The sequence below is a fragment of the Meriones unguiculatus genome, chromosome 12, assembly GCF_030254825.1.
Source record: "Meriones unguiculatus strain TT.TT164.6M chromosome 12, Bangor_MerUng_6.1, whole genome shotgun sequence".
NCBI classification, from domain to species: domain Eukaryota; kingdom Metazoa; phylum Chordata; class Mammalia; order Rodentia; family Muridae; genus Meriones; species Meriones unguiculatus.
In genome coordinates, this window is record NC_083360.1 from 19380192 (window position 1) to 19406862 (window position 26671).

Below are 26671 nucleotides of genomic sequence, written 5' to 3' on the forward strand. Positions count from 1 at the left end.
TCTCCTACTCTAGGAGCTTCCTCTGACACTGGGTCAGTACACCTCTTTCATTTGGTATAGAAGGCAGATTTCTAAAGTAGTCCAAAATTCCCAGCCCTTGGTGTGTACCCACTTTCTTCAGTTTTGTCACACTGATCTGGTGTTGCTGTGAGAGATTAAGAGTTATAACTAAGGTTTTCCAAACAAATTGCCTATAAGAGAAGCAGATTATATACTCCATCCAACTTAATCACATGAGCCATTAAAGCAGACTCTAGATATTAAAGATGAAGAAATCAGAAATTAGACTTGAAGTGTGAATAAAAATTCAGAGAGGAAGATTGTGAAGCTACATACTAGAGGATGCAGTGATTCTCTTGGAGAACATGACAGTCCCCTGCCAACAGTTTTCAGACCACTTGGAACTGAATCAGTGGGGCTTCTGTCCCCATTTTCTCTGGATAAAAATCCAACCAGGCAACTTCTTCATTTTATTCAGTCTGCAAAGCCCAGAGCAAAGAATTCAACCATGCCATATCTATACTTGTGGTGTGCAGGTCTTATTTTAAGTGGCTACACTGGTCATTCATCAGCAGTGGAAAGACAATATGCTTGAATTTGATACTTACACCTGAAGAAGTCCTGGCTAATCTTAAAGAAAATGTAACTTTCGTTTACTGCTGTGTGAAGACACTTGAAGCTATTGTTTTTTACTGCTTTTCTTCACCATGCATCTGCCTGTATGATGTCTATTATTGACTAGAATAAGTTAAGAACCCAAAATGTACTTGGGCTGGGGCTGAGGGAGCACAAAATGACTGTTGGTTCTTCTGAAGCGAGCTGGGGGAGCTGAAGGAGCAGGAGGAAGTAGCTGACTGGGGATCTTAACAAAGGCCTAAGTAACCTCTCTGCTTTCCCCTGTTCGTAACAGCGTTAATGTATTCATAAAGTGTCAATCAGACTATTAGTCTGCTCAAGTCTCCAAGGCATCTGGTTTTGTGAGAGGTGAACCGAAAGTTCTTACTCACCTGGGAGACTCTACATCCAGCATCGCTCCTTTGCTAGGCTGCCATTGCTCCCTCTGCTTCAGCTGCACTGTCTCCCCTGTGGAGCCATCAACCCTAGGTGCCCCTTTATAAGCCAAGTCATACCTTATGACTTAGCTCTCCTTTCTCTTCCTCCATTCCCTCCCCTCTCCCAGGCCTCTCTTTCCCCACCTCTCCCCTTCTTTCTCTCTTATTTATCTTAAGGTACTTTATTACAACAAGGACAGTTACCATGGGTTCTAACTTCTTTGCAAAATTTTAGGTGTATAGCACATTGTTGGCTATATGTACAAGGTTTACCACAAATCTCTGGAAACTTAACTCTTCTTGATTTACTGAAACTTTACACTCATTTATCATCTCACTTCTGCTTGTCCCAACTCCCTGCTAACCGTCATTCCACCCCTACTTTCCACAAATATGACTCTTTTAGATTCTGCATTAGTGGAACCATGTACCTTTTTGTCCTTCTGTAATAATGTCCACCAAGTTCATCCATGCTGTCTAGGATCTGGCTCTTGAATTCTCTCAAAAGCGCTAATCCTTTAGATACATCATTTCTCATCATTCTCTCTTTGCCAGAATTTTACTCTTACTTTGTCAACAAAGCCCTCCATGATTGCCCATGTAAAAATATAACTCCCTCTCTGAATTATCGATTCCTGATTTATTCTTTCTGTTACAATGATTGCTGCCTAGAAAATTACTTTTTTATTTGTTTAACATTTAGTTATTTATTTTCTGATTTCCTCATAAAATGTTAGCTTCATATATACATCAGGACTCACATTTGGTTTAAGCACGCTATATCCTTATTACCAACAACAGCAGCTGCCATATAGTGGGCACTTAAATGTTTGCTAAATGACGATCAAAAAGAAGATACACACACAAGTATACACATATATATACAGACATATATACACACATATATATATATATATTTCCTAAGGGTATTGCTGTCTTTCTTATAAATAAATTGGCAGTATGTGTATTTTAGAAACATAGTGAGGTGTTCATTTCCTGTAGCTCTAGGCAAGAGATAGTGAGGTTTGGCAGCCTGATTTTTATGCAGAGCTGACAGTGAAGACTGCTGGGCTGAAAAAAGGATTATGTGACACAGAACATAGATCCCCTGTGAGGCTTCATGCTGTAAAGCACCTTGGGGCCTGAAGGTTGGCTCTTGATGACAGTTATCTCTTATAAATGTTAGGTAGGAACAACCCTAAAACCCCTCATTGATGCTGCCTCCCATGGGAGGCTGCCACTCTTCCTTGTCTGTGTATTGTGACCTGAACAACAAGGCCAGCCTAAACAGCAGCCCTCTTTCCAACGTGAGATGATAGATTGAATTTCAAGGAAGAAGTGTAAACAACAGCCCAAATAGGTTTTAAAAGCTACAGTGAAACATCTACTTATGTTTTATACATGTCTGCCTAATCTTCATTTTCTGTTGTATTTGTTGTATGAACACTTGATATCCAGCACAGGTCCTTTGTAAAAAGCATCTCTGTGAGATCGAGACCAGCCTGGTCCACAAAGTGAGTTCAGGACAGCCAAGGCTGTCAGAGAAACGCAGAGAAACCCTGTCTCTCAAACATAGATAGATAGATAGATAGATAGATAGATAGATAGATAGACAGATAATAAAATAATTTTTTAAAAAGGAAAAAGAAAAAGCCCTGCTATGACATTATGAGACAAGAAACCTCCAAAGATTCTGCTAAGTTCATTTTCTGTTGACCATCTACTGCTGGGCATGCTGCCTGCCCTTAATAGTAGTTTGTTTCCCCAGTGAGACTCCTTGACAGAAACTAAATTTTCATCTGTAAGTGGTTTTCACTTGGAAAGTGCCTCTGGGTTAACAATTGGAGCATGTGTCACTTCTAAGGAAAATGGTTGGTTGCTTGGTTGGTTTGGAGACACATCTCTCTACGTAATACTGGCTATCCCAGAAGTCATAATGTCGGCCAGGCCAGCCTCAAACCCACAAAGATCCACCTGCCTCTGAGAAAGTAACTTTTTTAATAATTTTTATTAACTACACTTTATTCACTTCATATCTCCCCCCCATGAACACCTCCGTCCTCCCCTCCCAGCCCCACCCTCCTTCTGCCTTCTCTATGCATGCCCCTCCCCAAGTCCACTGATAGGGGAGGTCTTCTTCTGCTTCCTTCTGACCATAGTCTATCAGGTCTCATGAGGACTGGCTGCATTGTCTTCCTCTGTGACCTGGTAAGGCTGCTCCCCCTAAGAGGGAGGTGATCAAAGAGCAGGCCGATCAGTTCATGTCAGAGACAATCCCTGTTCCCATTGCTATGTAACCCACTTGGACACTGAGCTGCCATGGACTACATCTGTGCAGGGGTTCTAGGTTATCTCCATGCATGGTCCTTGGTTGGAGTATCAGTCTCAGAAAAGATCCCTGGGCCCAGATATTTTGGTTCTGTTGCTCTCCTTGTGGAGCTCCTGTCCTATCCCACTTCTTTCATAAGATTCCCTGCATTGTGCCCAAAGTTTGGCCATAAGTCTCAGCATCTGCTTTGATACCCTGCAGGGTAGAGCCTTTCAGAGGCCCTCTGTAGCAGGCTCCTGTCCTGTTCCCCATTTTCCCCTTCTTCTGGTGTCCATCCTCTTAGCCTGAGAAAGCAACTTTTAAATAGGAATAGGATTGGCTACAGAAAAACCCAAAACAACAGCAACTTAGAAGAAGCTGGTTTTCTATATTACATAAAGGAAATCTGGAAGTAGAAAGTTAAAAGTTGGTAGAAAATGTCCATGGTGGGAGCCAGTCTGTTTATTTATTGTTATTCTTTGCCATGCTACCTAGACTAAAGCCCTTCATGCTGCAGTGTGCTGCATGGCTAACCTGGCATTTTCTAATGCCTAAAATAAATAATCCCTATGGAAATTCTGTATAAGTGTCACAGTTATGGTTCTCTGTCCTGGATAGGGTGGGAACTGCAGAGGCTGAATCCAGTATCTACCCTGGGACAAGATTTGAAATTCTTTTGCCTGTAACAAGAGCTCCAACCATGATCAATGAGATGGAACAGGGACATTCAAGGGTCACATGGAGAAAAACCATCTAGAATCAAATCCAGCCATATAGTGTACTTACTTGAATCCTAGTTATATATGAGACATTAAAGCAAATTTCCTTAATCCAGAGGCCATTTTCTTGTTGTTATGGAGTATTATATTTCAGTAAAAATAACGATAAGATTTGTAAGACAAAGTCATGGCTCAGTTCTCTAATTAGCTGTGTTACCAGTAACAAATTATTTGTCCTCATAGGACTGAAGATATAGTTCAGGGATTGAATGCCTGCCTAGCATGAGGCCACGGGTTCAGTCTCCGGTGCTGAAAACAAAGCAACCCATATATTATATGTCCTCTTTGTGTCTCAGTTTACTAATGCAAAGAGAGAATAAGCCATTATAACTGTCTGAATGCTGCTATTATTGGTTGATGCTGTCATATCCAATGCATCTGTTTTATCTAATCATTATTCCTGATACAAGGAAGTGATAGTGATACATGCATCTGGGTATCTGTTGCTTTGAAAGCATTATCTTTAGTTTCTTAAACATGTCGCTGTATTGGTCTGTCTAGCAAAGCCATTCTTCCCTCTTACTAACAGGCTTTCCCTGATGGATGGAGAACAAGGTCACAGGTTATTTTAATTCATATCCTCATCAGCCAGACGGGGATTCTCTCCCACGTCAGTGTGTAACACACAAGAAAGGCTCTGCCTGGCCTAGCAGACTTTCATGCCTGGTCTGTTGCCAATCCCTGTTGTCAAGGAGTACAGTTCTCTCATGGACCCAGCTTGGAAAATCAGCTCTCCTCTATGGCCAGGGCTTATGGTCTGGGGCCTTAATTGTAAGCAGATCCTTATGTGTTCTGGGAAAATAAAATAGGTACCTGCTCCAGGTCCTCTTACATCATTTTACAGCTTCATGGTTAGTTGTTTTGAAATTTTTGAGCTCATGAGACCACAGATTCTTTGTCTTTGCCTCCCTCAGCACCTAGTGTGGTCCCTCATAAAGGAAAGGGCTTTGGTATATGGTGGTTGAACTAGAATGAACTGGTTTGTACCTTTGAGCTTCCTCAAAAAAATACTAATGCAGTAAGAATACACCAGGAGATGGAGTGGGGTTCCTTGAAGTTTCTTAGACCTCAAAACCAAGATCCAGAAGACTTAGTCTTCTTATGGAGGACTTTGAAGGTCCACGGAAGGAGACCTGGGAGGCCAGAAATAAAGGCCAAGTCCAAATCTGGCTCTTCTGTGTAGACTGAGTGATTGTACGGAAATCAGTGACTCGTGGGCCAAAGCCATCTCATTTATGCAGTGAGGACGATGGTCTTGGTAGTCTCTTCTAGGAACACATTTCTCTTTCTTTTGAGCATTTATCTGCTCCCTTTGACCCTCTGTTGTAACTCCTGAGCAGTACTTCACTCAAGTGTCGTTGTTAAGGGTCAGCATGTTTATAAGTTTCACAGTGTCCGTTTCAACTTAATATGAAGACTCAATTTAGACAACAAACATAGTGAAATTCTTCCCTAACACGATGAAGGATGTTGGCAAAATTACCTTTCTCAGCCTCAGCTTCCTTATTGGTACACAACAGAGCTAGCACAGACTTGGTAAAAAGGCTAGTTCTAAATTTGGCTCTGTGAGGCACTCCCACAAAGGAACAGTTTTACTGCCTCTTTCCCTCTCAGCAGCTTGAACCACTGTTAGCTTCTGCAGGACACCAAAAACCCCAGCTATAGATGTGTTCTGGTCTCTTGTGTGGCTGGATGTCAATGCAGAATTAAGCATAAGTGAGAGGAAAGTGAGGAGATGATGTGCCTGCCCTCAGTCACTCCCGACCTAAGCATAAATTGTTCACCCAGGACCGCATCTGTTTCATCTTTTGGGAAATAATGACAACCACAACAGTAACCTTAGGCTCAATAACAGAAGCTTCAACTTAAGAGTTGGCAAAGTATGGCAGAACACAGTGGCCACACATCAGAGCCCTAATCCTGCTGATGACTGCAACCGCTACCGTTAGGATTGCTCTGAGAAGGAGGAGGCAAACAATCACACCTCGCCTAACAAAATCTTTTTAGAGTGTCTGAGCCTGAACTCTGCCACTCTTAGGATTAGCAACCACTTTGACTCAAGACTTCCAGACCACAGAGTGAGAATTTATTGCTACGTAAGTGGGAATCCTGGTTTGGCTGTGTTCCAGCCCTGCAGCCTCGGGCATATTACAAGTTTCTCTGAGCCTCAATTTGTTTGTCTAGAAAATTGGAACAATGGTGAGACTTACCTGCTGGGGTTCTTGTGAGGATCAGATGAATGACGATGTTCCCACAATGTCTTGAAAACCCTAAGGGGGTGTTAATTGCTAGTATAATTATTAGCATTGCTATCCAGATCATTATCACTGTCTCATCACCATGATCACTTTCAATCTTATAAAACTGATTTGTTCACCACCCCAGAGTTAGGAAGCTCACCATAAACATCACTCATCCTTACACTCTGGGACTTTCTGAGCATCTGTGTAGCCCAGGAAGGATTTACTGCCATGTACAGTCTGTACTCTATGAAGACCTGCTGCCTTTGCATCCACAGAGTGATTAAACATGACATTCTCTGTGCCTGTGACGTTGTACGTTTGGCTTTCTCTCAGGAGCCAGAACACCTAAAAAAAAAAGGCGGAGCAAATAGGGAAAACAAAACTGATGAAATTTTTCTTCACAATTTTCATTTACAGATTTGCTTCTAAATTGTGAAAAGAATACCAATAGTAAGAATGTAAAGAAGAAATCTTAAAAGTGGAAAGTTTCTCTTTCATATACTAAATGTGGGCAAATAAAAGCTCTTCACAGATAATTATTTCAGCTCTGTGTCATTCAAAATTCACTTTTCACACCTCATTCATTGGTTTACCTACCATCCGTTGAATTCAGGACCACACGGCTGAATAATTGTGGTCTGCTAGGTGGTGAGAATACACTAATTAATAGCAAACAGTCCTTATAATACCTCCCACTAAGGACCTATAACAGGCCCTACTATAGCCTGCTAAGTGTCTGCCCAGTGTGTGGCATTTGGACACAGGGATGATTAAGTTGTGACTCTGCATCAAAGGCATCAGGCCCTGCATTTGATGGGTCACCCATCTACAACGCTCTGTGTTCAAGTATGGTTGTTTTCAGGACTTCAGGGAGTGATAAATGAGAGTGCAGTCAGCCACTGATTTAGAAGGAACACTCTAGATAGTCAAGAAATAAAAGTAAGGTAAAAAAAAAAAAAGTGAGACAACTATAGTTAGGGCTGTTTAGAGGAATAATTGCAGAAATTTCTAGGCAGTGTCAAGAGCAAGGGTGCCCTTCACATTACAAAAGCTAAATGTCCTTATTAATGCTATCTAATTCCTCCCTTGGAGAGGTTTATGTTAGGTTGAGTTCAGGAGCTGAGCTGAAGGCAATGAGGTAGCTATAGTCAACATGAGCTCTATTATTTGTTTGTGGCCTGTGCTTAAGGAACACCTTTCATGCCTCATTATGTCTCAGCAAGATTCCCTTAATCCCTTCTTTGTGGAACCAAGGGTTTTAATGCAAAAGAAAACACATTTACAGTAATTAGACTGCTCAAACCAAAACAGACCAGTTTTGCTTCTCAGCAGCCAGGCAGAAAGCGTGTTAAAGCCAAATCTTGCAGGGCAGGCCTTAGAACTTGGCCTTTCCTTATCTGGATGAAGTATTTCTCCTTCCTGGACTCCTTTCTCAGGCATACACACTCGAGAACTAAGTGATACCAAATGTATGGGGTAAAAAAATATAAATAAAAACAAAGAACATTTTCTTCCTGGTTGTGTTTGAAGTACATCTATCTTAGAGAAACTCAGAAACAGCCAAAAGCAAAATGGGAGAAGACAGATTAAGTGGTAGCACCAAAAGATACCTAGTCATGGTCTGTTATCTACCTAGCCCTTTTTTGTTGTTGTTGATATGTGTTCATATGAATGAAAACATATATTTAGAATTTTAAATTGTGCTATATTATTAGCACCAGATTTATATACATTTAAATTTTTTTTTAACTCAATCTGTTCTTGTAGTTGGTTGTTTGGTTTGTCTGTTTTTAAGTCTTTGTCATAGTGGACTGGCAAGGACTATATGCCTACAGATCTTTCTGGTAGTCAAATGGTGGGCTGTCCATAAACTTAAGCCAGAGAAACCCCTCAGTTTCTGGAGTACAGGCTATCTGCACAGCATCTGCTTTGTTACTCACACAATGACGTTCTGAATGAGCATTTAGCGTAATTCTCTGCTGTTGCTCTTGGGCCACATGTAGCTAGAGCACAAGAACCCAGCATTGAGTGGAAAACAATGTGCAAAGTTGAACTACAGATCATACGTGCGTTCTTGAGCTTTGTTAAGTGATATTCAGACAAGGAAAGGTAGCTTGAACCCTACTGTCTATCTGATGGTTTTACAAAAGGGACAGTAAATAGATTGGGAAATGTTTAGAGAACATGTTGTCCCATAGAATGGTAAAGAAAACAATGTAGGATGAGCATTAAAAATATTTATATTCACCAGACTGAAGTTTGCCTTTAAGCTACTTGCAGCCAGGAAAGTATTGGGCAAAACGTAAATGTTAGCGGTCTTTGTTATGTCAGTACCTGGGAAAGTGGGTGCACATATCTGTTTAAGCATGCAAGCAAAGCCTAGTTATTAGATACTTTTTTATTGTGATAAAGCACCATGACCAAGGCAACCTATGGAAAGACATGGTAATTTGGGGCTTATGGTTCACGATGGATGGGAGCTATCTCTATCATGGTGGGTGTCAGGGCAACAGGGAGACAGGCGTGGTACAGGGGCAGAAGCTGTGAATGCACATCTTAGTCCACATCAGGAGGCAGAGAGAACAGTGGGAATCTCAAGAGCTTTTTGGAACCTCAAAGCCTAACCCTGGTGACACACCTCCAACTAGGCCACACCTCTAAGCCTTCCCAAACAGTTCCACTAACTGGGGGACCAAGTATTCAAGCATGAACCCATGAGAGCCATTCTCGTTCAATACCACAGGCTGCTCTCAAATTTTAAATATATAAAATTGTAATGTTAGCTAACTTAAAGAGAAGCTTTAACTTGAAGAGAAGCTATGTCTACCTTTGTGTTCACGTGATTTTTTTCATGAATTTATTTATTTGAGTGTGTGTTCATACATGCAAGTACATACATGTCATGCCACACATGGAGACTCAGAGGACAACTTTCAGGAGTCAGGTCTCCCCTTCCAACTTGTTAAGGCAAGGTCTATTTCATTTCTGCTACTGTGCTGTGTATTGCTGTGCTGTGTAAACCTTTCTGTTTATTCAGAATAGAATTATCATTCACACATGTGCGTATTGATTGACCAGTTTTACAGCAAAGGGAAAGCTCTAAACAAGTCATCTGAGATTTAAGATGGACAAAATGGTCCCTTTCCCGGTCTCACATATTTGCAGCTTGTGAAGTTCCATGAAATGAAGGAGGATCTTTCCAGGTATGAGTGCTTCAGTGGCTCTAATTAAGGGCCTTCCTGAGAGACTGTCCACAGCTTTCAACTGGGTCTTGTTCTAAATTGGTTTGGGAAGTAGTTGAGTTTCAATTATATCTCAGAGTTCAATGTTGTGTATCATGCACCTAGCAACAGCTCTCTGATGGATAATAATGAGATTTTAATTAGCATCTTGGCTCCATCTAGAAATTTATTCCAAGCTCATTTGCTTGAAGGAGGCCAGCCTTGTCTGAGATATTCCAACCTGTTTTCATAAAAGAAGGGGCAGCGAGTCCACGACCTTTGCTTTTCTGAGGAGCTCATTATCTAAATTCAGGGTTCCTTCCTGAGAACAAGATAATTCTCTTGCCTCACTTGATGCCCAGAAAATTCAGGCTTCTTTCTTTGGATAGTGTTATGAGTCAAATGTTTGGTGATAAGAAATAGACTGTATTTGTCTGTGTGTGTGTGTGTGTGTGTGTGTGTGTGTGTGTGTGTTCCTTTGTCATATAGTTCTATGCTTCCAAGTTGAGGTGGCCATCTCCTCAGTCATCAGGACAGAGAATGCTCAGGACACTTCCCTCTCCTCCACACCATGCCTGAGAGTCACTGGCCCTGTCACTTTTCCTTGCTGGCAGCTTTTGAACTCATATCTCATTCTTTAACCCTGAATTGACCTACCTTTCCCATGCTATAACACCTCTTCTGCTGCCACCACATCTAGACCGCACACAGCCAGACCACTGATGCTAAAACCTGTGAAGGGAACCACTTTTTGTGTTTGAAATTTCCAAGAGGCTGAGTCAGAGAACTCTGGGTCAAGGCCTGAGAGTCTTTATGTATGCTGTTTGCTACATAAACAGAATAAAGCCTAAGCTTCCTTAGGTGAATGCTGGACCCTCTCCTAGTAATTGTTCTAGTGCTATGAGGTGACACCATGACCAAGTCAACTTATAAAGGAAGCATTTAACTTGGGACTTGCTTACAGTTTCAGAGTGTTAGTCCATGAACATCAAGGCAGGAAGCATGGTGGCAGGCCAGCAGCCATGACACTGGAACAGTAGCTGAGAGCTCACGTTTGATCCCTAAGTTGCAGGCAGAGAGATGGAGACTGGGGCTGGCCTGGGCTTTTAAAATCTCAAAGCCCACCTGCTAATGACACACCTCCTCCAGCAAGGCCACACCTCCTAACCATTCCCACAACTGGGGACCATGCATCCAAACATACCTATAGGGGCCATTCTCATGCAAACCAGTACATGTCCTGAACGTCTGACCCCACCTACCTGTCCAGTGTTCTATCTTGCTATACTCCCTGTTCTAGTTCCATCATCACTCTGGATCTTGCCACTTCACACTTCCCCCAACAATGGTTATGGGCTGCATTTCTCCATATCCTCACCATCATTTTTCTCTCTTTCTTATGCTATCCGTCCTAGTGGGTGTGCAATAGGATAACATGGTAGTTTTGGTTTATATTTAACTAATTACTGTAGACAGTCACTGTATTTTCATGTGCTTGTTGGTCAACAGCATTGTTTTTTTTTTTTTTTTTTGTCTTTTAACCTAAAAAGATGGAAGAAAGGACTTGCCATGAAATGAACTGGGGAATGTTGCTGAAAGAGCTGTTTGTGAATGTAAAGTTGCACAATTAAATTGAGACACATATTATATCTATAAATTGAGATACTGGTAGGAAACAGGATTCAGTTAGGTGGCCAATCCAACAGCGTAGACAAATAAACTATGAAATTGCTGGCAAATAGAGCATGCACATAGCTCATGAGAATAGATGGGATCAAATATTGCAAGGGAAGACAATACCCCAAGGAAGGAGGATTAATTTACTAAGGCAAATGTTACTGACAAGTTGAAGTCTGAGACTTAGGTTTGAGACTTTAGCAGCACGGGGGTCATTATGACAGTGATGAGGAATTTGGTAGATTGGTTGGAGCAAGAGCTGATTGAAGAGGACTCAAGAAGGAAGGAGAGAATGAGAAATTGGTGACAACAGACAAAATATTAGAGGAGTTTGCTATAACAGGTAGAGGAACATACAGGGGGGTAGATCAAAAGATCGAGCTTTATTGATGATGAAATACGTAGGACCAGATATGGTGACACAGGTCTATAGTCATAGCACTTAGGAGATGGAGGCAAGAAGATCACTGTGATTTTAAGGCCACACTGGACTCTGGGTGACTTCAGACCATCAAGGTCACAGAATGAGGCCCTGTCTCAAAAGCACAAATAAGAACAACAGAACGTAGAGCAAGTTTATGATGAAACTGACCTATTTATGTTGGCACAGAAGCGATAGGGAGAAGTGCCAGAGGGATGTGGTCACTGCTTCCCCCTTGCCTTTCTCTGTGCCTGTATTCTAGCAGAACATTTCAGTTACCCACTGGGTAGACTAATTGATTTGCATTCAGTTTCTTCCTATATGTCAGTGAGATTTTCCTCTAATATTCCTATTTAACCATAGATTCTAAATCTCAGTGTCTACAATAGTGTTCACGTTGGCTGATGTTTTTTAATATTTTTTCTTCACAATGTATTCATTATATATCCCTATTTAAGCCCCCTCCACAACTCCCCCAGTCCCAATCTCCCTCCCTTTTCCCCTTATCCCCTTCCCCTAGTCCACTGAAAGGGGGAGTTCTCCACTATTGCCATCTGCCCATAGCTTGTTAAGTCCCATCAGGACTTCTTGGATCCTCTTCCTCCATGGCCTGGCAAGGCTGCATCATCAGGGGCAAGTGATCAACTGAGTTCATGATAGAGGCAGTCCCTGATCCCCTCACTCAGATCCACACAGAGACTGAGCTACCACCCGACCACACCCAATCTCGTCTGATTTTGGAAGCTAAGCAGGGTCCGGCCTGGTTAGTACTTGGATGGAAGACATTGGCTGCTGTTAACTACAGGTTGTTAACTGGAGTTATGCCTATTCCTCGTGTCTATCATTCTGCGACTGGTGGCAACTCTGTACATACTTTTCCCAGGATAAAGGGTAGAAGCTCGAGATGGCAAGCCAAAAACGCATTAGCACATTTAAAGCTTCTGCTAGCCATACGACCACCACATTCCAATTCCCAAAGCAAGTAGAGCCAAGATCAACCTTATTATGGAAGAGAAGTAAGTTTTCTCTACACGCTGGGAAGAACCATGGCGAGTAAGTGAAAATAATGAAACGAAATGCCAACAAATAATGCAGTCTCCTACATTCTACTAGCCTACAACCAGAATGGTCTGATTTGCTGTATTTTCTGGGACATGGAATGATGCTGACAATGCTCCCGACATTGACTAAATATGAAGTACACTGAGCACATAATTAAAGAGTCCAAGTGTTTTGTTTTGTTTTTTCCTGGACAGGTGATAGCATTTGTGTCTCTGTACTCATCTCACTAGCTCTGAGTACAACCCTGAGGTAGTGATATTATTCTTTTTCTAATTTTATTACTGAGCACCAATCAGGTTGATTCATCAGCCAGGCTCTCCTGCTAAAGTTGAAGCCGGGACGCTGACTATAAAGACCAAGTTCTTAGTCGATCCATCTCTCAATGTAATGGCATCTGAAGCAGCCAAAAACAAAACTGAGAAATCTCATGTTCATAGTGACATGACTTTCAAATTTTGATAAGTAAACCAAAAAATAAAAAAAAGATGCAAATGGAAGAATATTGTAAAATCCAGCATAGCATAACATAATTAACTTTCTTGTTTATGATCCCCATCTATGGGTAGGTGTGTAAGGTGTATAACCTTATAGGTGAGGTGGGACACAGATAGGATAAGGAAGATTGAGTCTGGGCATCCTTGGAAAGCCAGGAGCTATCTGGACAGCTCTCAGCACAACACAGTAATTTGGAAAAACAAAACAAAACAAAACCCTTACAGGGCTGTGTGGGGTCTTCAGATAGGGCTAGTGTGTCTATGCCAAATTTCTCTGAGATAATTTGTGTATACAATATGGGACTCTGCATGCTACTTATAGCCTGAAATCTGCTTGTATATACTGACTTAGGAGCAGGTACATAAGGCAAATGTCCACATTACAGAAAGACTCCCTTGACCATGCTTGAAGCAGTCCCTCCATCCTAGGCCCTCTGGCTCTTCTTCAAATTGGTGTGACACTGAATGCTTTCTTTCATTGAGTGTTTTTGTGGCTATGTCAGGAAATATCAGATCTGCAGTTGTTTTCTATTCTGCATAAAGAACCCACTATTCCAAATCACTACCATCACTATATAACTTAATCTATAGATAGTCACAAAGCCATCTTCTTTTTACTATGTATGGGTATATAATGTGTATGTGGGTGCGCAGGTACACTGACCCATGAACATGCCTGTGAAGGCCAGAGGCCGATATTGGGTGTCTTCTTGCATTGCTCTCCACCTTTTTTTAAAAAACAAACAACAACAACGACAACAACAAAAAACAGTGCCTCTAACGAAACTGGAGCTCACCATTTCTGCTAGGCTGGCCACCCAGAAAGCTTCTGTGATCCTCCTTCTCCACCCCCACCCCCCCAACCCTCAGTGCTGGGATTAGAGGCATTTGGCAACACCCAGCATCAGGTTCTAAAGGACAGAACACAGGCCCTCATGCTTGCACAGCAAGCCCTTTACACACTGAGTCATCTCTGCAGCCCCAACAAAGCTAATTTCCGTGGAGTAATCCTCTCAAGGATATTTTGTTCCTTTCCACAAGAAACCCACCCCTCCTTCGTCTTACAGAATGGAGTTAATGTAGCAGCTTAAGGCTTAATTATTTTTACAATATATTGCTTGCAAGGTTGATCCTCACCTAGCATCTAAGAAATTATCAGTTTCCAGAAGGATCCCACTACTCAAACCAGTAAGAGTAGCTCTTGCTATTCCCAAGGGGTCTTTTCAAATGTCATTTTTTATTGAATATCTGCTTTCCTTCTTTGAGTTTAGAGCTTTGGTGTGTATCAACAAAGGTTGTTTACATGAGCAGTAAAAGCCTTGCTTGCTTTTTTTTTCTGAGATTTTAATTATATCATCCCCCTTCCCTTTTTTTCCTCTAAATCCTCCCATGTACCCTTCCTTGCTCTCTTTCAAATTCATGCCCTCTTTTTCCATTAATTGTTATTACATGTATATATGTTTATACATATAAATGTAATATATACATATAATATATATATATATATATTACTTTTGAGTATGTTTTCAGGGCTGACCATTTGGTATTAAATAAATGCCCCTTCCCCAGGGAAGAATTTTTCTCTCACTCTTCAATGTTCTTTAGTTGCTTGGATTTTTCATACAGAGTGAAAGCCTCATGGTCTTTGCCTATCCACTGTGCCGTATCTGTCACTGTTGTCCTTGTTCAGAGCTCCTTGGCAGATTATTTTACATATATTACCACAACTTCTCATGAAGTGACTTAGCTCCAGTGACAGGGTACTCTTGGAAGCTTGCCCTCAAATTTACACCCAGGCACCTGTTCCCTTAGCTGACTTTGCTGCAGTAGATCACAGCTGTGAGTCTGGATATGTGTTGGGCTTGTGAACCCCTCAGTGGATCACCAAACCTGGGGTAGTCACATCAGAAGAACTAACAAATGTCACGAGAGACCAAGACCAGGAGATCAGAAGCTCCATACAGTAGTTCATTTCTAGTGTGTGTCTAGTGTCCCAGGGGGTAGGCAACCCTTCTTGATCACTCAGCTCTTAGATGCTTTTCACATTAAATTTAGCCTCTTAAATTCTGCGTTTTGAGTTTGTGAATGCTGACAGGAAGGCTAGGAAGGGCACACACCTTTGGTTAATCTTAACCCCTTTTTGGCCCCAACATGAAACACATCATTCCATCCACCCAAATATTATTCATATGGCCCCACTTCAGTGCAAGTGACTAGAAAATGTGGTCTCTTCTGATGTCTGTTCCCAGCAGCACTTCTTCTCTGTGGGAGGAAGGTATGCATTATTGATGACCTGTAGCAATTCCATAATAGACATTTGTTATGAGCCTGTTGTGTTCCCTTCTTCATATAAAGTACTGTGGATCAACACACAGAAATGAAATTGTTCTTGTGTGTTCAACATTGAAAGTGAGAGAGGACTTGGTCACCCCAAGACTTAAGAGACAGAAAGGCTTACTTTTTTCTGGAAGATCTTTTCTATCAGAGTCTTGCCTCTGTTTCTATAGTATCTTGTAGTCCTCTCATAGCACTTGTTAGCATGGATTGAAAGAAATAAACATGCACACACACACACACCACATACTTCAAATAGGTATATATTTGAATATATATATTCAAATAAATATATATATTTACATGTGGAGGTTGGTCAATGTCAGGTGTCTTTTCAATTTCAACTTTTTTGTGTGCTTTGTTTTGAAGCAGTGTCTGTCTTACTATGTAACTCTGGCTGGTCTGGAACTCACTATGTAGACTCACTATTTGGCCTGGGAATCAAAGAGTTCTGAATGCTGGGCTTTAAAAAAAAAAAAAAAAAAACCACTATGTGCAACTAGGCCTGACTCAACCTTTGTTTGTTTGTTTGTTTATTCTTTAAGATAGGATCTGTCATTGAACCTGGAACTCATTGATTAAGCTGGGCTAGCCAGCAAGACCCAGGGAGCCTGCAGTTCATTTGTCTCCTGTGCTGGGATTACAGTGAGCTCCCATCCCCAGATTTTATGTGGGTACAGGGAGCCAATTTAAGTCCCTCATGGCAAGCACTTTACCAACTAAATCATCTCTACAGTCCCCAAGTCTTATTTTTAAGGTTGTAAATTCAATTATATATATTTCCAGTGCCTTGTATGGATTATAGCTTTTCCTAGGTGTGCAGAAAATCCATAAATAACTAAATGACTAAAAGAGTCAGCGAGACACGATGCATTCCTGGGAAGTAAGTGTATGTTCCTGAGTTATACCTTTTTTTTTTTTTTCAATGCAGTTTATTCAGGAACATTGAACAATCCTCGGACCCCGGGGAAAGCCAGCCCACAGCTTAAATAGCCTCTGGGTAGCCAACCCAGGCGTGCCACGGGGGCAATGCAGATAGGTCCACATACATGGAAGCAAGCCAGATCCTCGGCCTTAGCCAAATGTGGAGTTGTTCGTGACAGAGAGCACTCACCATCGGGAAGGTGGAAGGCGGAAACCAGCTCCATCATTAAGACATAGCATTCCGGAGTTATACCTTTTTAGGCCTTCTAAAAGTTACAGAACTTCTCTGCAACTCAATTCTCAGTGGTAGAATAATAAAGAAAAATACCATCTTTGTAGAGTTGCCATGGGAATTGCTTAAAAGGAGAATGAGTATACAGTACCTCATCATGTAGAAGGCATAAAATGATCTTTAGTAATACAAATACAGCCAGTGGGATCTCAATTTCAACTTCGCTTGCTGAAGATATGCTGTTAGACAAAAGTCATCAGGAAACCATAGAAACCACCAGGAGTGGCTACATTCTGTGTGTGGTGTGCAGTGTTGCAGGGAGACTTGGGGAGACAGTAACTTCATTTTATTGTGGAGTCTTTCTGGGAGAGTGCAGGGGGAGGGGAGGCTGGGAGAAGGAGAGAAGGCTAGAACAAGAACACACAGGATGCTGGATTCGTGGTTTTTAAGATGGAGCTGATTCTCCCAAGACTTCATGATTCAATCTGGCTGCTTCACTTTTACTTACCCATTGAGAATCTTTTGATAGTATCCACTTGGGGTCAGGGGATGAAATGATGATGAACAAGAAAGCAAACTCCTCTTTCATGAGGCCTGCATTCTGTTAGCAAAGGCAAGAAGTAAGTTAATAACAGTATCATGTGAACATAATGAAAAAAAATGAGATCTTAGCTGTATCCTAGATCTTTCTTTAAGATCTGTGGTCTCTAGTAAACTCTTGTTAAAGCAAGATATGCTGGCTACCTCTGGTGGTGCATTGGACCTTCTTTATGAATTATCTTGTAATTATGAATTTGTACATACACACAGACAGGGGTAGCAAAACTTTCTCTCATAGACTCTTTCTGATCAGATATTTCTCTATCTAATAATCATGTGTTTCAATTTTTTTAAAGCAATGGAAACTTATTTTATCCCTAAACTACATAAAAGGAGGTCTCTGGTGTCGATGCTATTCTTCTCTGGCTGAAGGATGGGTCCTCACCTGCTTAGCCTCTACCACTCACCCTGAAATGACACTCAATCTCCAAAGAATGCAAGAGAACAAGGCCACAATTTCCAAAGCTGAGGTAAAGCAGTAGTGGGAATATGACTATGGCATGTCTGGTTCTATAGACAGACCGACTGAGGCTAAAGCAAGTAAGTTTCAAAGCATGTGGTGAGGATCTTCAAGGAGAACTTACCCACAGCAGCCTTCTTTTACATCATCATCAGTGAGAACATTGCCTGTGGGCATTGCTCAGTCCCTTGATTTTCCCACGTCTTGGCTCACTCATCATCGGAAACCTTTTCCTCTAACCTGAGTTACAGTTTTCCTTTACTAAACCTTATTGTCAACAGGGGATAAAAAAACAAAAACAAAACAAAACAAAAAAAAAACCTGACTCTGCTCCATCTAGCTCACCAAGTTTTGCAAATGTTCCCACAATCTTGACCTTTTCTCCTGTGTCATAGCAAGTAAAACCCAGCTCTTGGTGACCAATCTATCTCACACAGCTGATGAAAATCACAGAACAGAGAACTGTAAGCAAACACAACGTCCCTTGCTTCCCTGCAAGGTACATTACCTGCCTCGCTCTTCTGAAGAACAAGTCACAACTTCTTACTATTCAGACCTCCCTTCCATGTTTCCTTTCTTGTCCAACTTAGCACTACTGTTTGGTGACTATGGTTCATTCCTGGGTGAGGATGCTGAAGCCAGCTTCTCACCTCTGCATTTTAGTGGCTTCTTATTCTTCTGTCACAAGTGCCATGAACCGGTTCCCATCTTCCCCTTCTTCTGTCTCTTGTAGAAGACCCATCTCTGTGAGACACCCTTGTGAGGGAATTTGGTCTTTTATTATCTTTATTCCTGGAGCTTTGTTTTGTGTTTCTCTGTCAGTCATCCTCCCCTTACACAGATGTATTCTAGACTCTCCTATAGCAAACAGCAGCAACTGCATAACCCTTTTGATTCTGTAGCTCCCTCACCTCTAGCTCAAACCTCCCCTTTGAGCTCTTGTCTTGGTGCCTTATCCACCAGTATGTCTAGAGGCATGTCAAATATCACCAAACATTCCTGATTTCCCTCACCATCCCCCACTACCTACGTTTATTATTATTATTATTAATTAATTAATTAATTTATTTATTTTTGAGGCAGAATCTCACTATGTAGCCACGGATAGCCTGGAACTCACTATATAGACCAGGCTGCCCTCTAACTCACAGAGATTTTTCCTCCTACAGGTTGGCTTTTAAATTCATCTACCTGTTTCCCTGATCAGCCTCCTGGGCATCATTCTCAATTCCTAGGCTTTACACTGGATTCTAAGCCCCTTTCATACCATTCTCCATTCAGCATTACAAGCATTCTTTGCTTCTCTTTTGTTTTAGAATTAGAGTGGACAGATATCCTTACCTTATTCCTCATCTTCTGAGGAATGTATTCAGTCTTTCTTACCGAGTATGATTATTAACTATGGATTTTTATGTGCTCTGTCAATTGGAGGAGTTTCCCTTCAATTTACAGTTTTCTGTGTATTTTTCTTTGTTAATCATAGAAAGATGCTGGGTTTTCCATGTAAGGCGTGGTGGCACATGCCTTTAATCCCAGTACTCAAGACTCAGAAGTAAGCTGCTATCTGAGTTCAAGGCTATCCTGATCTACAGAGCAAGTTCTAGGACGGCCAGGGCTACACAGAGAAACCCTGTCTGGGTGAGAGGGAAGGGCAAAAGATGTTGGGTTTTCCCGAATGTTAAGTATATTGCTGGATTCAATCGTCTTAGATTTTACTGGATTTTTGCACCCCTAAGCATTTTTTTTTTAACAAAGAGATTCCTCACTTCTTTCCTTTAAAACCCTTCCCTGGATTCCGACTGTACTCAAAAATCCCTCTCAAATCTTTGCTCATTTTTACTACTTCATCTTGGCTCCACTGTTTCACTTCCCTGCTCTCTCTAACTGGTTTTCCCTGGGAACCACCCAAGAAAAATCTTTCCTTAGGCACTGCGTGTGTAAAAGGAGCTCGGTGTCAAGGTGAGGCATCTCTGGTCAAGGTCACCCACCCGTGCACTACCTGCTTGCCCTAAGTGTGCTCTGTCTGCTGTCCTACAGGTGATTTATGCCCTGAATACCCGCCAGGATGAGGCAGAGGCCAGTGCAGAGTCACTACGGGAAGCCCACCAGGAGGAGCTCCAGGGCACAGTGACTGAAACCAGGGCCAGGCTCCTACAGGAACAGAGCCACACCAGTGAAGAAGCAGAGGCCCTTCTGAAGCGCATCGAAGCCCTGGAGCGTGCCCTGGAGCTGCAGAAGAGGCTGACACAGGAAGCCCTGGCTGAGTCGGCCTCCTGTAAGTTGGAGACTAAAGAGAGGGAGCTGCGGGTAGAGGCTGAGCATGCCGAACGCGTCCTGATACTTTCCAAGGAGATGCTGGAGCTCAAGGCTGATTATGAGCAGAGGCTCCAGCGTCTGACTAACCACGAGGCTCCCCAGTGGGGCCAGCTATCCCAGGAGAGCCCGGATGCCACAGCAGAGTCTGGCCAGCGACCCTCGGAGATGCACCAGGTCCTGCTGGAAGTGGAGCGATTGCGAGCTGAGAACCAGCAGCTGAGCCAGGATTATGCCCGCAAGGCGGAGGAGCTACAGGCCACCTATGAGAGGGAAAACGAGGCCATCCGGCAGGCCATGCAGCAGTCAGTCAGCGAGGCCCTGTGGCAGTGGCAGGAGAAAGAGTCAGGCCTTCGAAAGAACTTCCAGGTCCAGGAGTCGGCCCTGCAGGCTCAGGTCCGGAAGCTGGAAGGGGACCTGGAGCACAGAGGGCGCAAGATAAGTGACCTCAAGAAGTATGCCCAGAAGCTGAAAGAAAGGATCCAGGTAAAGCCTCTTCTTCCTTCCCGAGGGGATACTAGGCAAAGTTGCTGCCTCTGGACACCCACCAGTAGACAGGCACTGTACTAAGCACCCCTCTTCCACCAAGCTCAGCATTATTGCTGCTATCCATTCTACACAGAAACTAAACAGGTATTTACTGACTACTTCCTGTGGCCTAGCTCTGGGTTCATGGGCAGGGGATGCGTGATGAGCTACACTGTCCCTGGCCTCAGAGAGTACAAAACCCTACAGGTTACAGATGAGAAGATAATCCTGAGGGATTTAGTGCCTGGTCCAGGTCGCTGGCCACGCAGGAAATTTTTCAACTCTGGCCAGTCTGATTCTAAATTATGTTAATTTTGTGTGTTCATTCTGTAATAACTTGACTCTCCTAAAACCCTTAGGATATTTGTGTTCAAAGAGAGCAGACCCATTGATGATCCAGTCTTGTAAGGCCCACAGATGCATGGAAACCCATCTCTCAAAGCTACAGCTAGCATTTGTAATACTCTCCATTTTTTTTTCCTACATACTTTTATCAAATCCTGTTCTCACTGGAGAAGGGTAACTTTCCCAGGGACACAGTGGGAAAGTAGGAGAGTAGGGATTGCTGAACCCCACCACCACCACCACCACCACCATCACCGGCTGCTAATTCTAGAGCCCCCATGACCCCTGCTGGGCCCTCCTCCCACCACCTTTCAGATCTGATGGCTGTTCTGTGCACTCAGCATCCCCCTCCAGAGAAATCAGGCCTTCCCTCTGTTTAGGACCTGGATGTGCAGCTGAGGGAGGCGCGGCAGGAGAACTCAGAGTTGAAGAGTACAGCAAGAAAACTCGGCGAAAAGCTGGCTATCACCAAAGACAGATTGATGCTACAGGAGTGTCATGTGACACAGAAAACTGGTGAGATGCCCCAGACTGATTCCTTAAAGAGGGAGGATTAGCTGCTGAGTTGAGCCTGGCAACAGGGGACACTCTTCGGACAGAGGGAACAGGACCAGGACCAGTGTATCTAACCTGCTAGGTTGAGGAAGCAAAGCTGTTCTAGGCACAGTGAACTAACACCAGCTCCTCACCTGGAGCTGCGCAGGCCAGACACCTCAAATATTTACTGCCAAGTTCCTTACCCTCTCAATGCTCTCTGCAATGCCTGCGTTTCTGCCTTTTCTTCCTCATGACTGATCAGGGTTTTGTATTTTTAGCAGCATTTCACACTGTTCCATTACTGGATCTCCCCAATACTTCTGTGAGACAGGTGTCATCATTCTCCCATATAATAGATGATGAAGTAAGGCCAAGAGAAAACCAATGACTGATTGAAGGCCAGCCAAATGTCTGGTGATAAAGCTAGTGTTTATATCTGACCCTAAGTGTCTTTCACCAGGATTCCACAAACAACAGTTCTTGAATACTTGAACTATGACAGGGTTGATGATAAAGGCAGGGAACATGAGCTCTGCCTTTGGGGAGTTTGAGAGATTATTCCATTGCAAGAAGCAGAGGACCAAGGTGTCTGGGAAAAAGAGAAAAATCCCTAGACTGGAAGGGTGAAGAAAAGAGGTTTATGTTGGAAACAGAAGGGTGTTGAGGGTTTAAAATACTTATCTTTAGAAATAGGGCACAAGGAACAGAGAAAGAAAAAACAGCAGTTATGGTTATATCTATTATTTCTCTCCCTTAAGATTTCCATAAATATACATGCATTGGAGAACAGGCTCAGCATTTTTAACTCATAGAAAATGAAATAACTTTTTTATTTAGGAAGGGAGAATGTGGCAGGTATTTGAGCTCAGGATACTGTTTTAAATGAAGATAGGAATCATTCCATTGACCATACTTGAGGGCTGTAGACCTTCTAGTGGGTACTCATTAAGGAGTGGTGAGCAAGATGGTTGAGCAGCAGACCTGACATCAGAAGGCTTTTGACATGAGCATCTTGACTGATGTTGAAACTTACGCTTGTAGATGACATGAAGACTGAGAGTGAAGTCCTGGGGAAAACAAATGACCCGGAAGCCTGCAGTCTCCATCCTCAGCAGGATCCAGGCTTTCCCAGGTTGTGTCACTGCACTGAAGGAGGCTCAGAAGCACAGGTAATGCCTGATGAGCACTGAGGGTGAAGTCACAGGAGGTTGGCAGGAGCTTCAGGTAGAGGTCATCCCCCTAACTACAGTAGATCCACTTGGAACCTCAAGCCCCATCATTCAGGAATAAACAAAGCAAGATTAGAAGCCTCACTGGCTTCTTTTTATTTTATTTGATGTGAATGAACGGTTCACTTGTATTGATGTCTGTGTACCACTTGCATGCCTGATATCTGCAGAGTCCAGAAAAGGGCACTGGGTCTCCTGGAAATGGAGTAACAGACGATTGTGCGACATCATGTTATACTGGGAATCAAACCTGGGTTCTCTAGAAAAGTAGCTCCGCTGAACCACTTATCCAGCTCCCCTATGGCCACCACCAGTTTTTTGCCAGCTACATGTCAATCAAGCTTAGGAGAATAAGAATGCAGCAGAATTTCCCCCCGTTTGTATTTACCAGAGAAAGTAGGCAATGCATAGATTCCCATGTCCACTCAGAACACTGTGTTCTGTAGAAACTATAGTGTGTGCTGCAACATCTGACCCTGCATTCTACGGACTCTCCTCCAATGGTATACCCAGTGAAATCTCTCACATATATCAAACATAGTCTCGTAAAATGCTTCAGACCTTTCGACACTTGCTATGAGGTCAGTATTCTGTAGAGAGGAGAAACGGACCTCATTTCTCTCCAGCAGCCCTCCAAAGTTTTGTTCCCCTTTATAGTCCAAGAAGGAGGCAAGTGGTGAAAGAGAACGCATGAAGCAGCAATATGAAGAAGACCTTCGCAGAGTCAGGCATCAGACTGAAGAGGAGAAGCAGCAGCTGCGGGAGCAGCTGGGGAAGCGCCTGGAAGACTTGGTAAAGAAGCACACGACGGAAATGAAGTCCGTGCGCGCCTCTGTGGAGGTGGAAAGAAAGAAGCTGGAGGTGAGCTGTGTTTGCAGAAAACTTCTAGGGTATTTTCCTGTCTTCGTTAGAGTTTCTGTTGCTGTAAAGAGACACCATAAAGGAAAACATTTGTTTGGGGTTGAATTATAGTTTCAGAGGGTTGGTCCATTATCATCATGGCAGGGAGCATGGTGCAGGCATGAGGTGGTGCAGGGGAAGGAGCTAAGAAATCCACATCTTGATCTGCAGACAGCAGAAGGGTACTGTGTACCACACCGGGCAGAGCTTGAGCATAGGAGACCTCAAAGCCCACCCTCACAGTGACACACTTCCTCCAACAAGGCCACACCTCCTCTAACAAGGCCACACCTCCTAGTAGTGCCACTCCCAATGGAGCAAGCGTTCAAACATGTGAGCCTGTGGGATCCATTCCTATTCAAACCACCACACACCTCCTTCCTGTTTCCCTTTCCTATTTTATTACTCAAACATTTATTGTGCTCCTACTGTGTGCACTTATAGGCTGGTTCTCTGATGACAGGTAAAGAAAACAGTCATTGTACACAGACAGTACAAGATCTCTTGGGTATGATGATAATGGGGAACAATCGATGGTGGAGCACACTAGCTTCTGGCATTGCTGACATGGAGCAGGATTGTGTCATGTGACATGTAACTTGGGGGAATTCAACTGTGCTTACACACACACAAAAAACAAAACAAAACAAAACAACAACAACAACAAAAAGGAAAAGCTCTACTAACTGAAAACTGCCAGTACTTCCTAGATTCTAAATCTGACTCTGCTCCCCACCAGAAGTTATTGACCTGCCCCCTTCTACCTATTCTCAGAAAGTCTCCATTCCTAAAATTTCTCATTATGATGGACAGTGATAACAGAACCTCTTTGAGTAGAGTAGCATGAGGACTAAAGGAGAGAGTCCATATGAGGGAACAGAGCATCTGCTAGTGCCCTGTACCCACTATCTGTCTGACTGCGTATCTGGACTCAGTCAAAGTGTTTGTGAACACTATATAAATATAATTAGGTGCTCTATAATGTTCTTATTTCACCTGCTGTTGAAATCATATGGTAATTAACAATAGCTGCTCTGTGTTGAACTCTCACTGCTCACTACACATGAAGCAAAAGGTTCACGTGTGACATCGTATTTAAGTGTGCATAACAAACAGCCTTCAGAGAGGCTGAGACCCACACTCACAGAGCTTGTAGAAGAGCCAAAGCCTAGGCCCAGGAATAGTATGGGAGTTTCATGTGATCATATTTATTTTTCAGTATATATTTATTCAATACTTGGTTTTAACCACTGTATAACACTGCCCCACAGTGATAGCTGATTATCTTTCAGTGAACACTCAACGCCGGCACTTCTCAAATCACAGAGACATTTATCTCATAATCAAATGAAGTCTTTATCCATGTTCATAATAATATTGATTGACACAGCATCCTTTTTGAGGCAGGAGGAAGACTGTAATTTTGGAAGCATTTTTCTTTCTTCTATGAGCTGTGAGCTGTACATCTTCAGACAAACAGACTAACACTCCATCCTGGGCCTGCATTGGCAGGAAGCACAGACTCAAGCTGTAGGTTGTCCTGGTAATCTGATGGGCAAATCTGACTCTCAGTATACAGGTCTTTCTTCAACCTTAATCAGATCACAAGTCCATCTGGGAAATAAGCCTCACAGAAATTAAGTGTTTAGTTCCTGTCATTGTTTTACTTCTTGTCTGTTTGAATCTGGGACTATAGATACTATGACTGAGGCAACATGGATTAGGGAAAGGCCTTGAAGAGGCCTCCAATCCAGGGTTTGCAAGCTAAAAATAGACACAGTTATCCCTGTAACCTTAAAATGCTTTATTTCATGTAGCCTTTTAGTGTGGGTAGATTGCACATCCTAAATACTACCCTGACCTAAAGGAACAAATTGCAGGATGTGTGCTAGATGGACCTAGAAGGCTGTAGATCTTTCCTGCTCACAGAACTAGAGGACATTATCGTGATATCTTGGCAGTCAGAACTCGTGCACATCCTGTAATTAACATTTGCACACAGTGGTTGTGTGGCAAAGAATGGAAACAGGTTTACAGAGCTCGCCCAAGATCTGCTCAACAGGTCTGTATTTTCCATCTCATTTAAGATTCCCCTTTGGACTCACAAATCCTTTGGACAGTTTTTCAGGAAAGGAATTTAATATATGGTCATAGGTAGTTTTCTGTAAGTTCAGGGGAATCCACTTGGCAGCTACCAAATGAGTTCTAAATCTACTGAACAACTTAAGTGATATAGTTGTGTTCTACTTGTGGGTGCAGTTTGACTATCCCTGCCTTTTAAGGACATTCAGACTTGGCATATTTTATTTAACGCTTAAGCCTACTAACTTGACATTTTTACCTTCGTATCATATTTGTTATCTGTCAGTACTTTTACTGTTTATTTTTGACACATAGAGTATTTTTAGTATTTTATTTTATCTCCACTTTTGACTTTTGGCAGGTTTCTAGCTTGTTTCCTGCTTTCTTCTTCTGATGTCCTTCCTCTTTGCCTTTCGGGATGGAGATTGAGCATTTTAGTCAGGGTCCTCTCTCTTGATTAGTTTCTTTAGATGTACAGATTTTAGTAGGTTTATCCAATATTACATGTCTATATGAGTGAGTATACACCGTGTGTGTCTTTCTGCTTCTGGGACTATCATATCATCTGCAAATAGTGATAATTTGACTTCTTCCTTTCCAATTTGTATCCCCATGATTTCCTTCAGCTGTCTTATTGCTCTAGCAAGGACTGCCAGAACTATGTTGAAGAGATATGGAGAGAGTGGGCAGCCTTGCCTTGTCCCTGATTTCAGTGGGATTTCTTTAAGTTTCTCTCCATTTAGTTTGATGTTGGCTATAGGCTTGTTGTATATTGCCTTTACTATGTTTAGGTATGTGCCTTGTATCCCTGATCTCTCCAAGACTTTAAACATGAATGCATGAATGGATGTTGGATTTTGTCAAATGCTTTTTCAACAGGAGATTATCATGTGGTTTTTTTCTTTTAGTTTGTTAACATGGGGGATCACA

The 26671-nt window shown here is 42.5% G+C and overlaps 1 protein-coding gene across 1 annotated transcript in view; it reads left to right on the plus strand.

The window, feature by feature from the left end:
* Positions 1 to 26671, plus strand: part of Fam184b (family with sequence similarity 184 member B) — an 87531-nt gene that overhangs the window by 20397 nt on the left and 40463 nt on the right. Inside the window, exons 2-5 of the mRNA XM_021657274.2 lie at positions 19845 to 20606; positions 21374 to 21509; positions 22572 to 22699; positions 23417 to 23620. Coding sequence (XP_021512949.1) covers positions 19845 to 20606; positions 21374 to 21509; positions 22572 to 22699; positions 23417 to 23620 — 1230 coding nt within the window. The remainder of the gene's footprint in view (positions 1 to 19844; positions 20607 to 21373; positions 21510 to 22571; positions 22700 to 23416; positions 23621 to 26671) is intronic.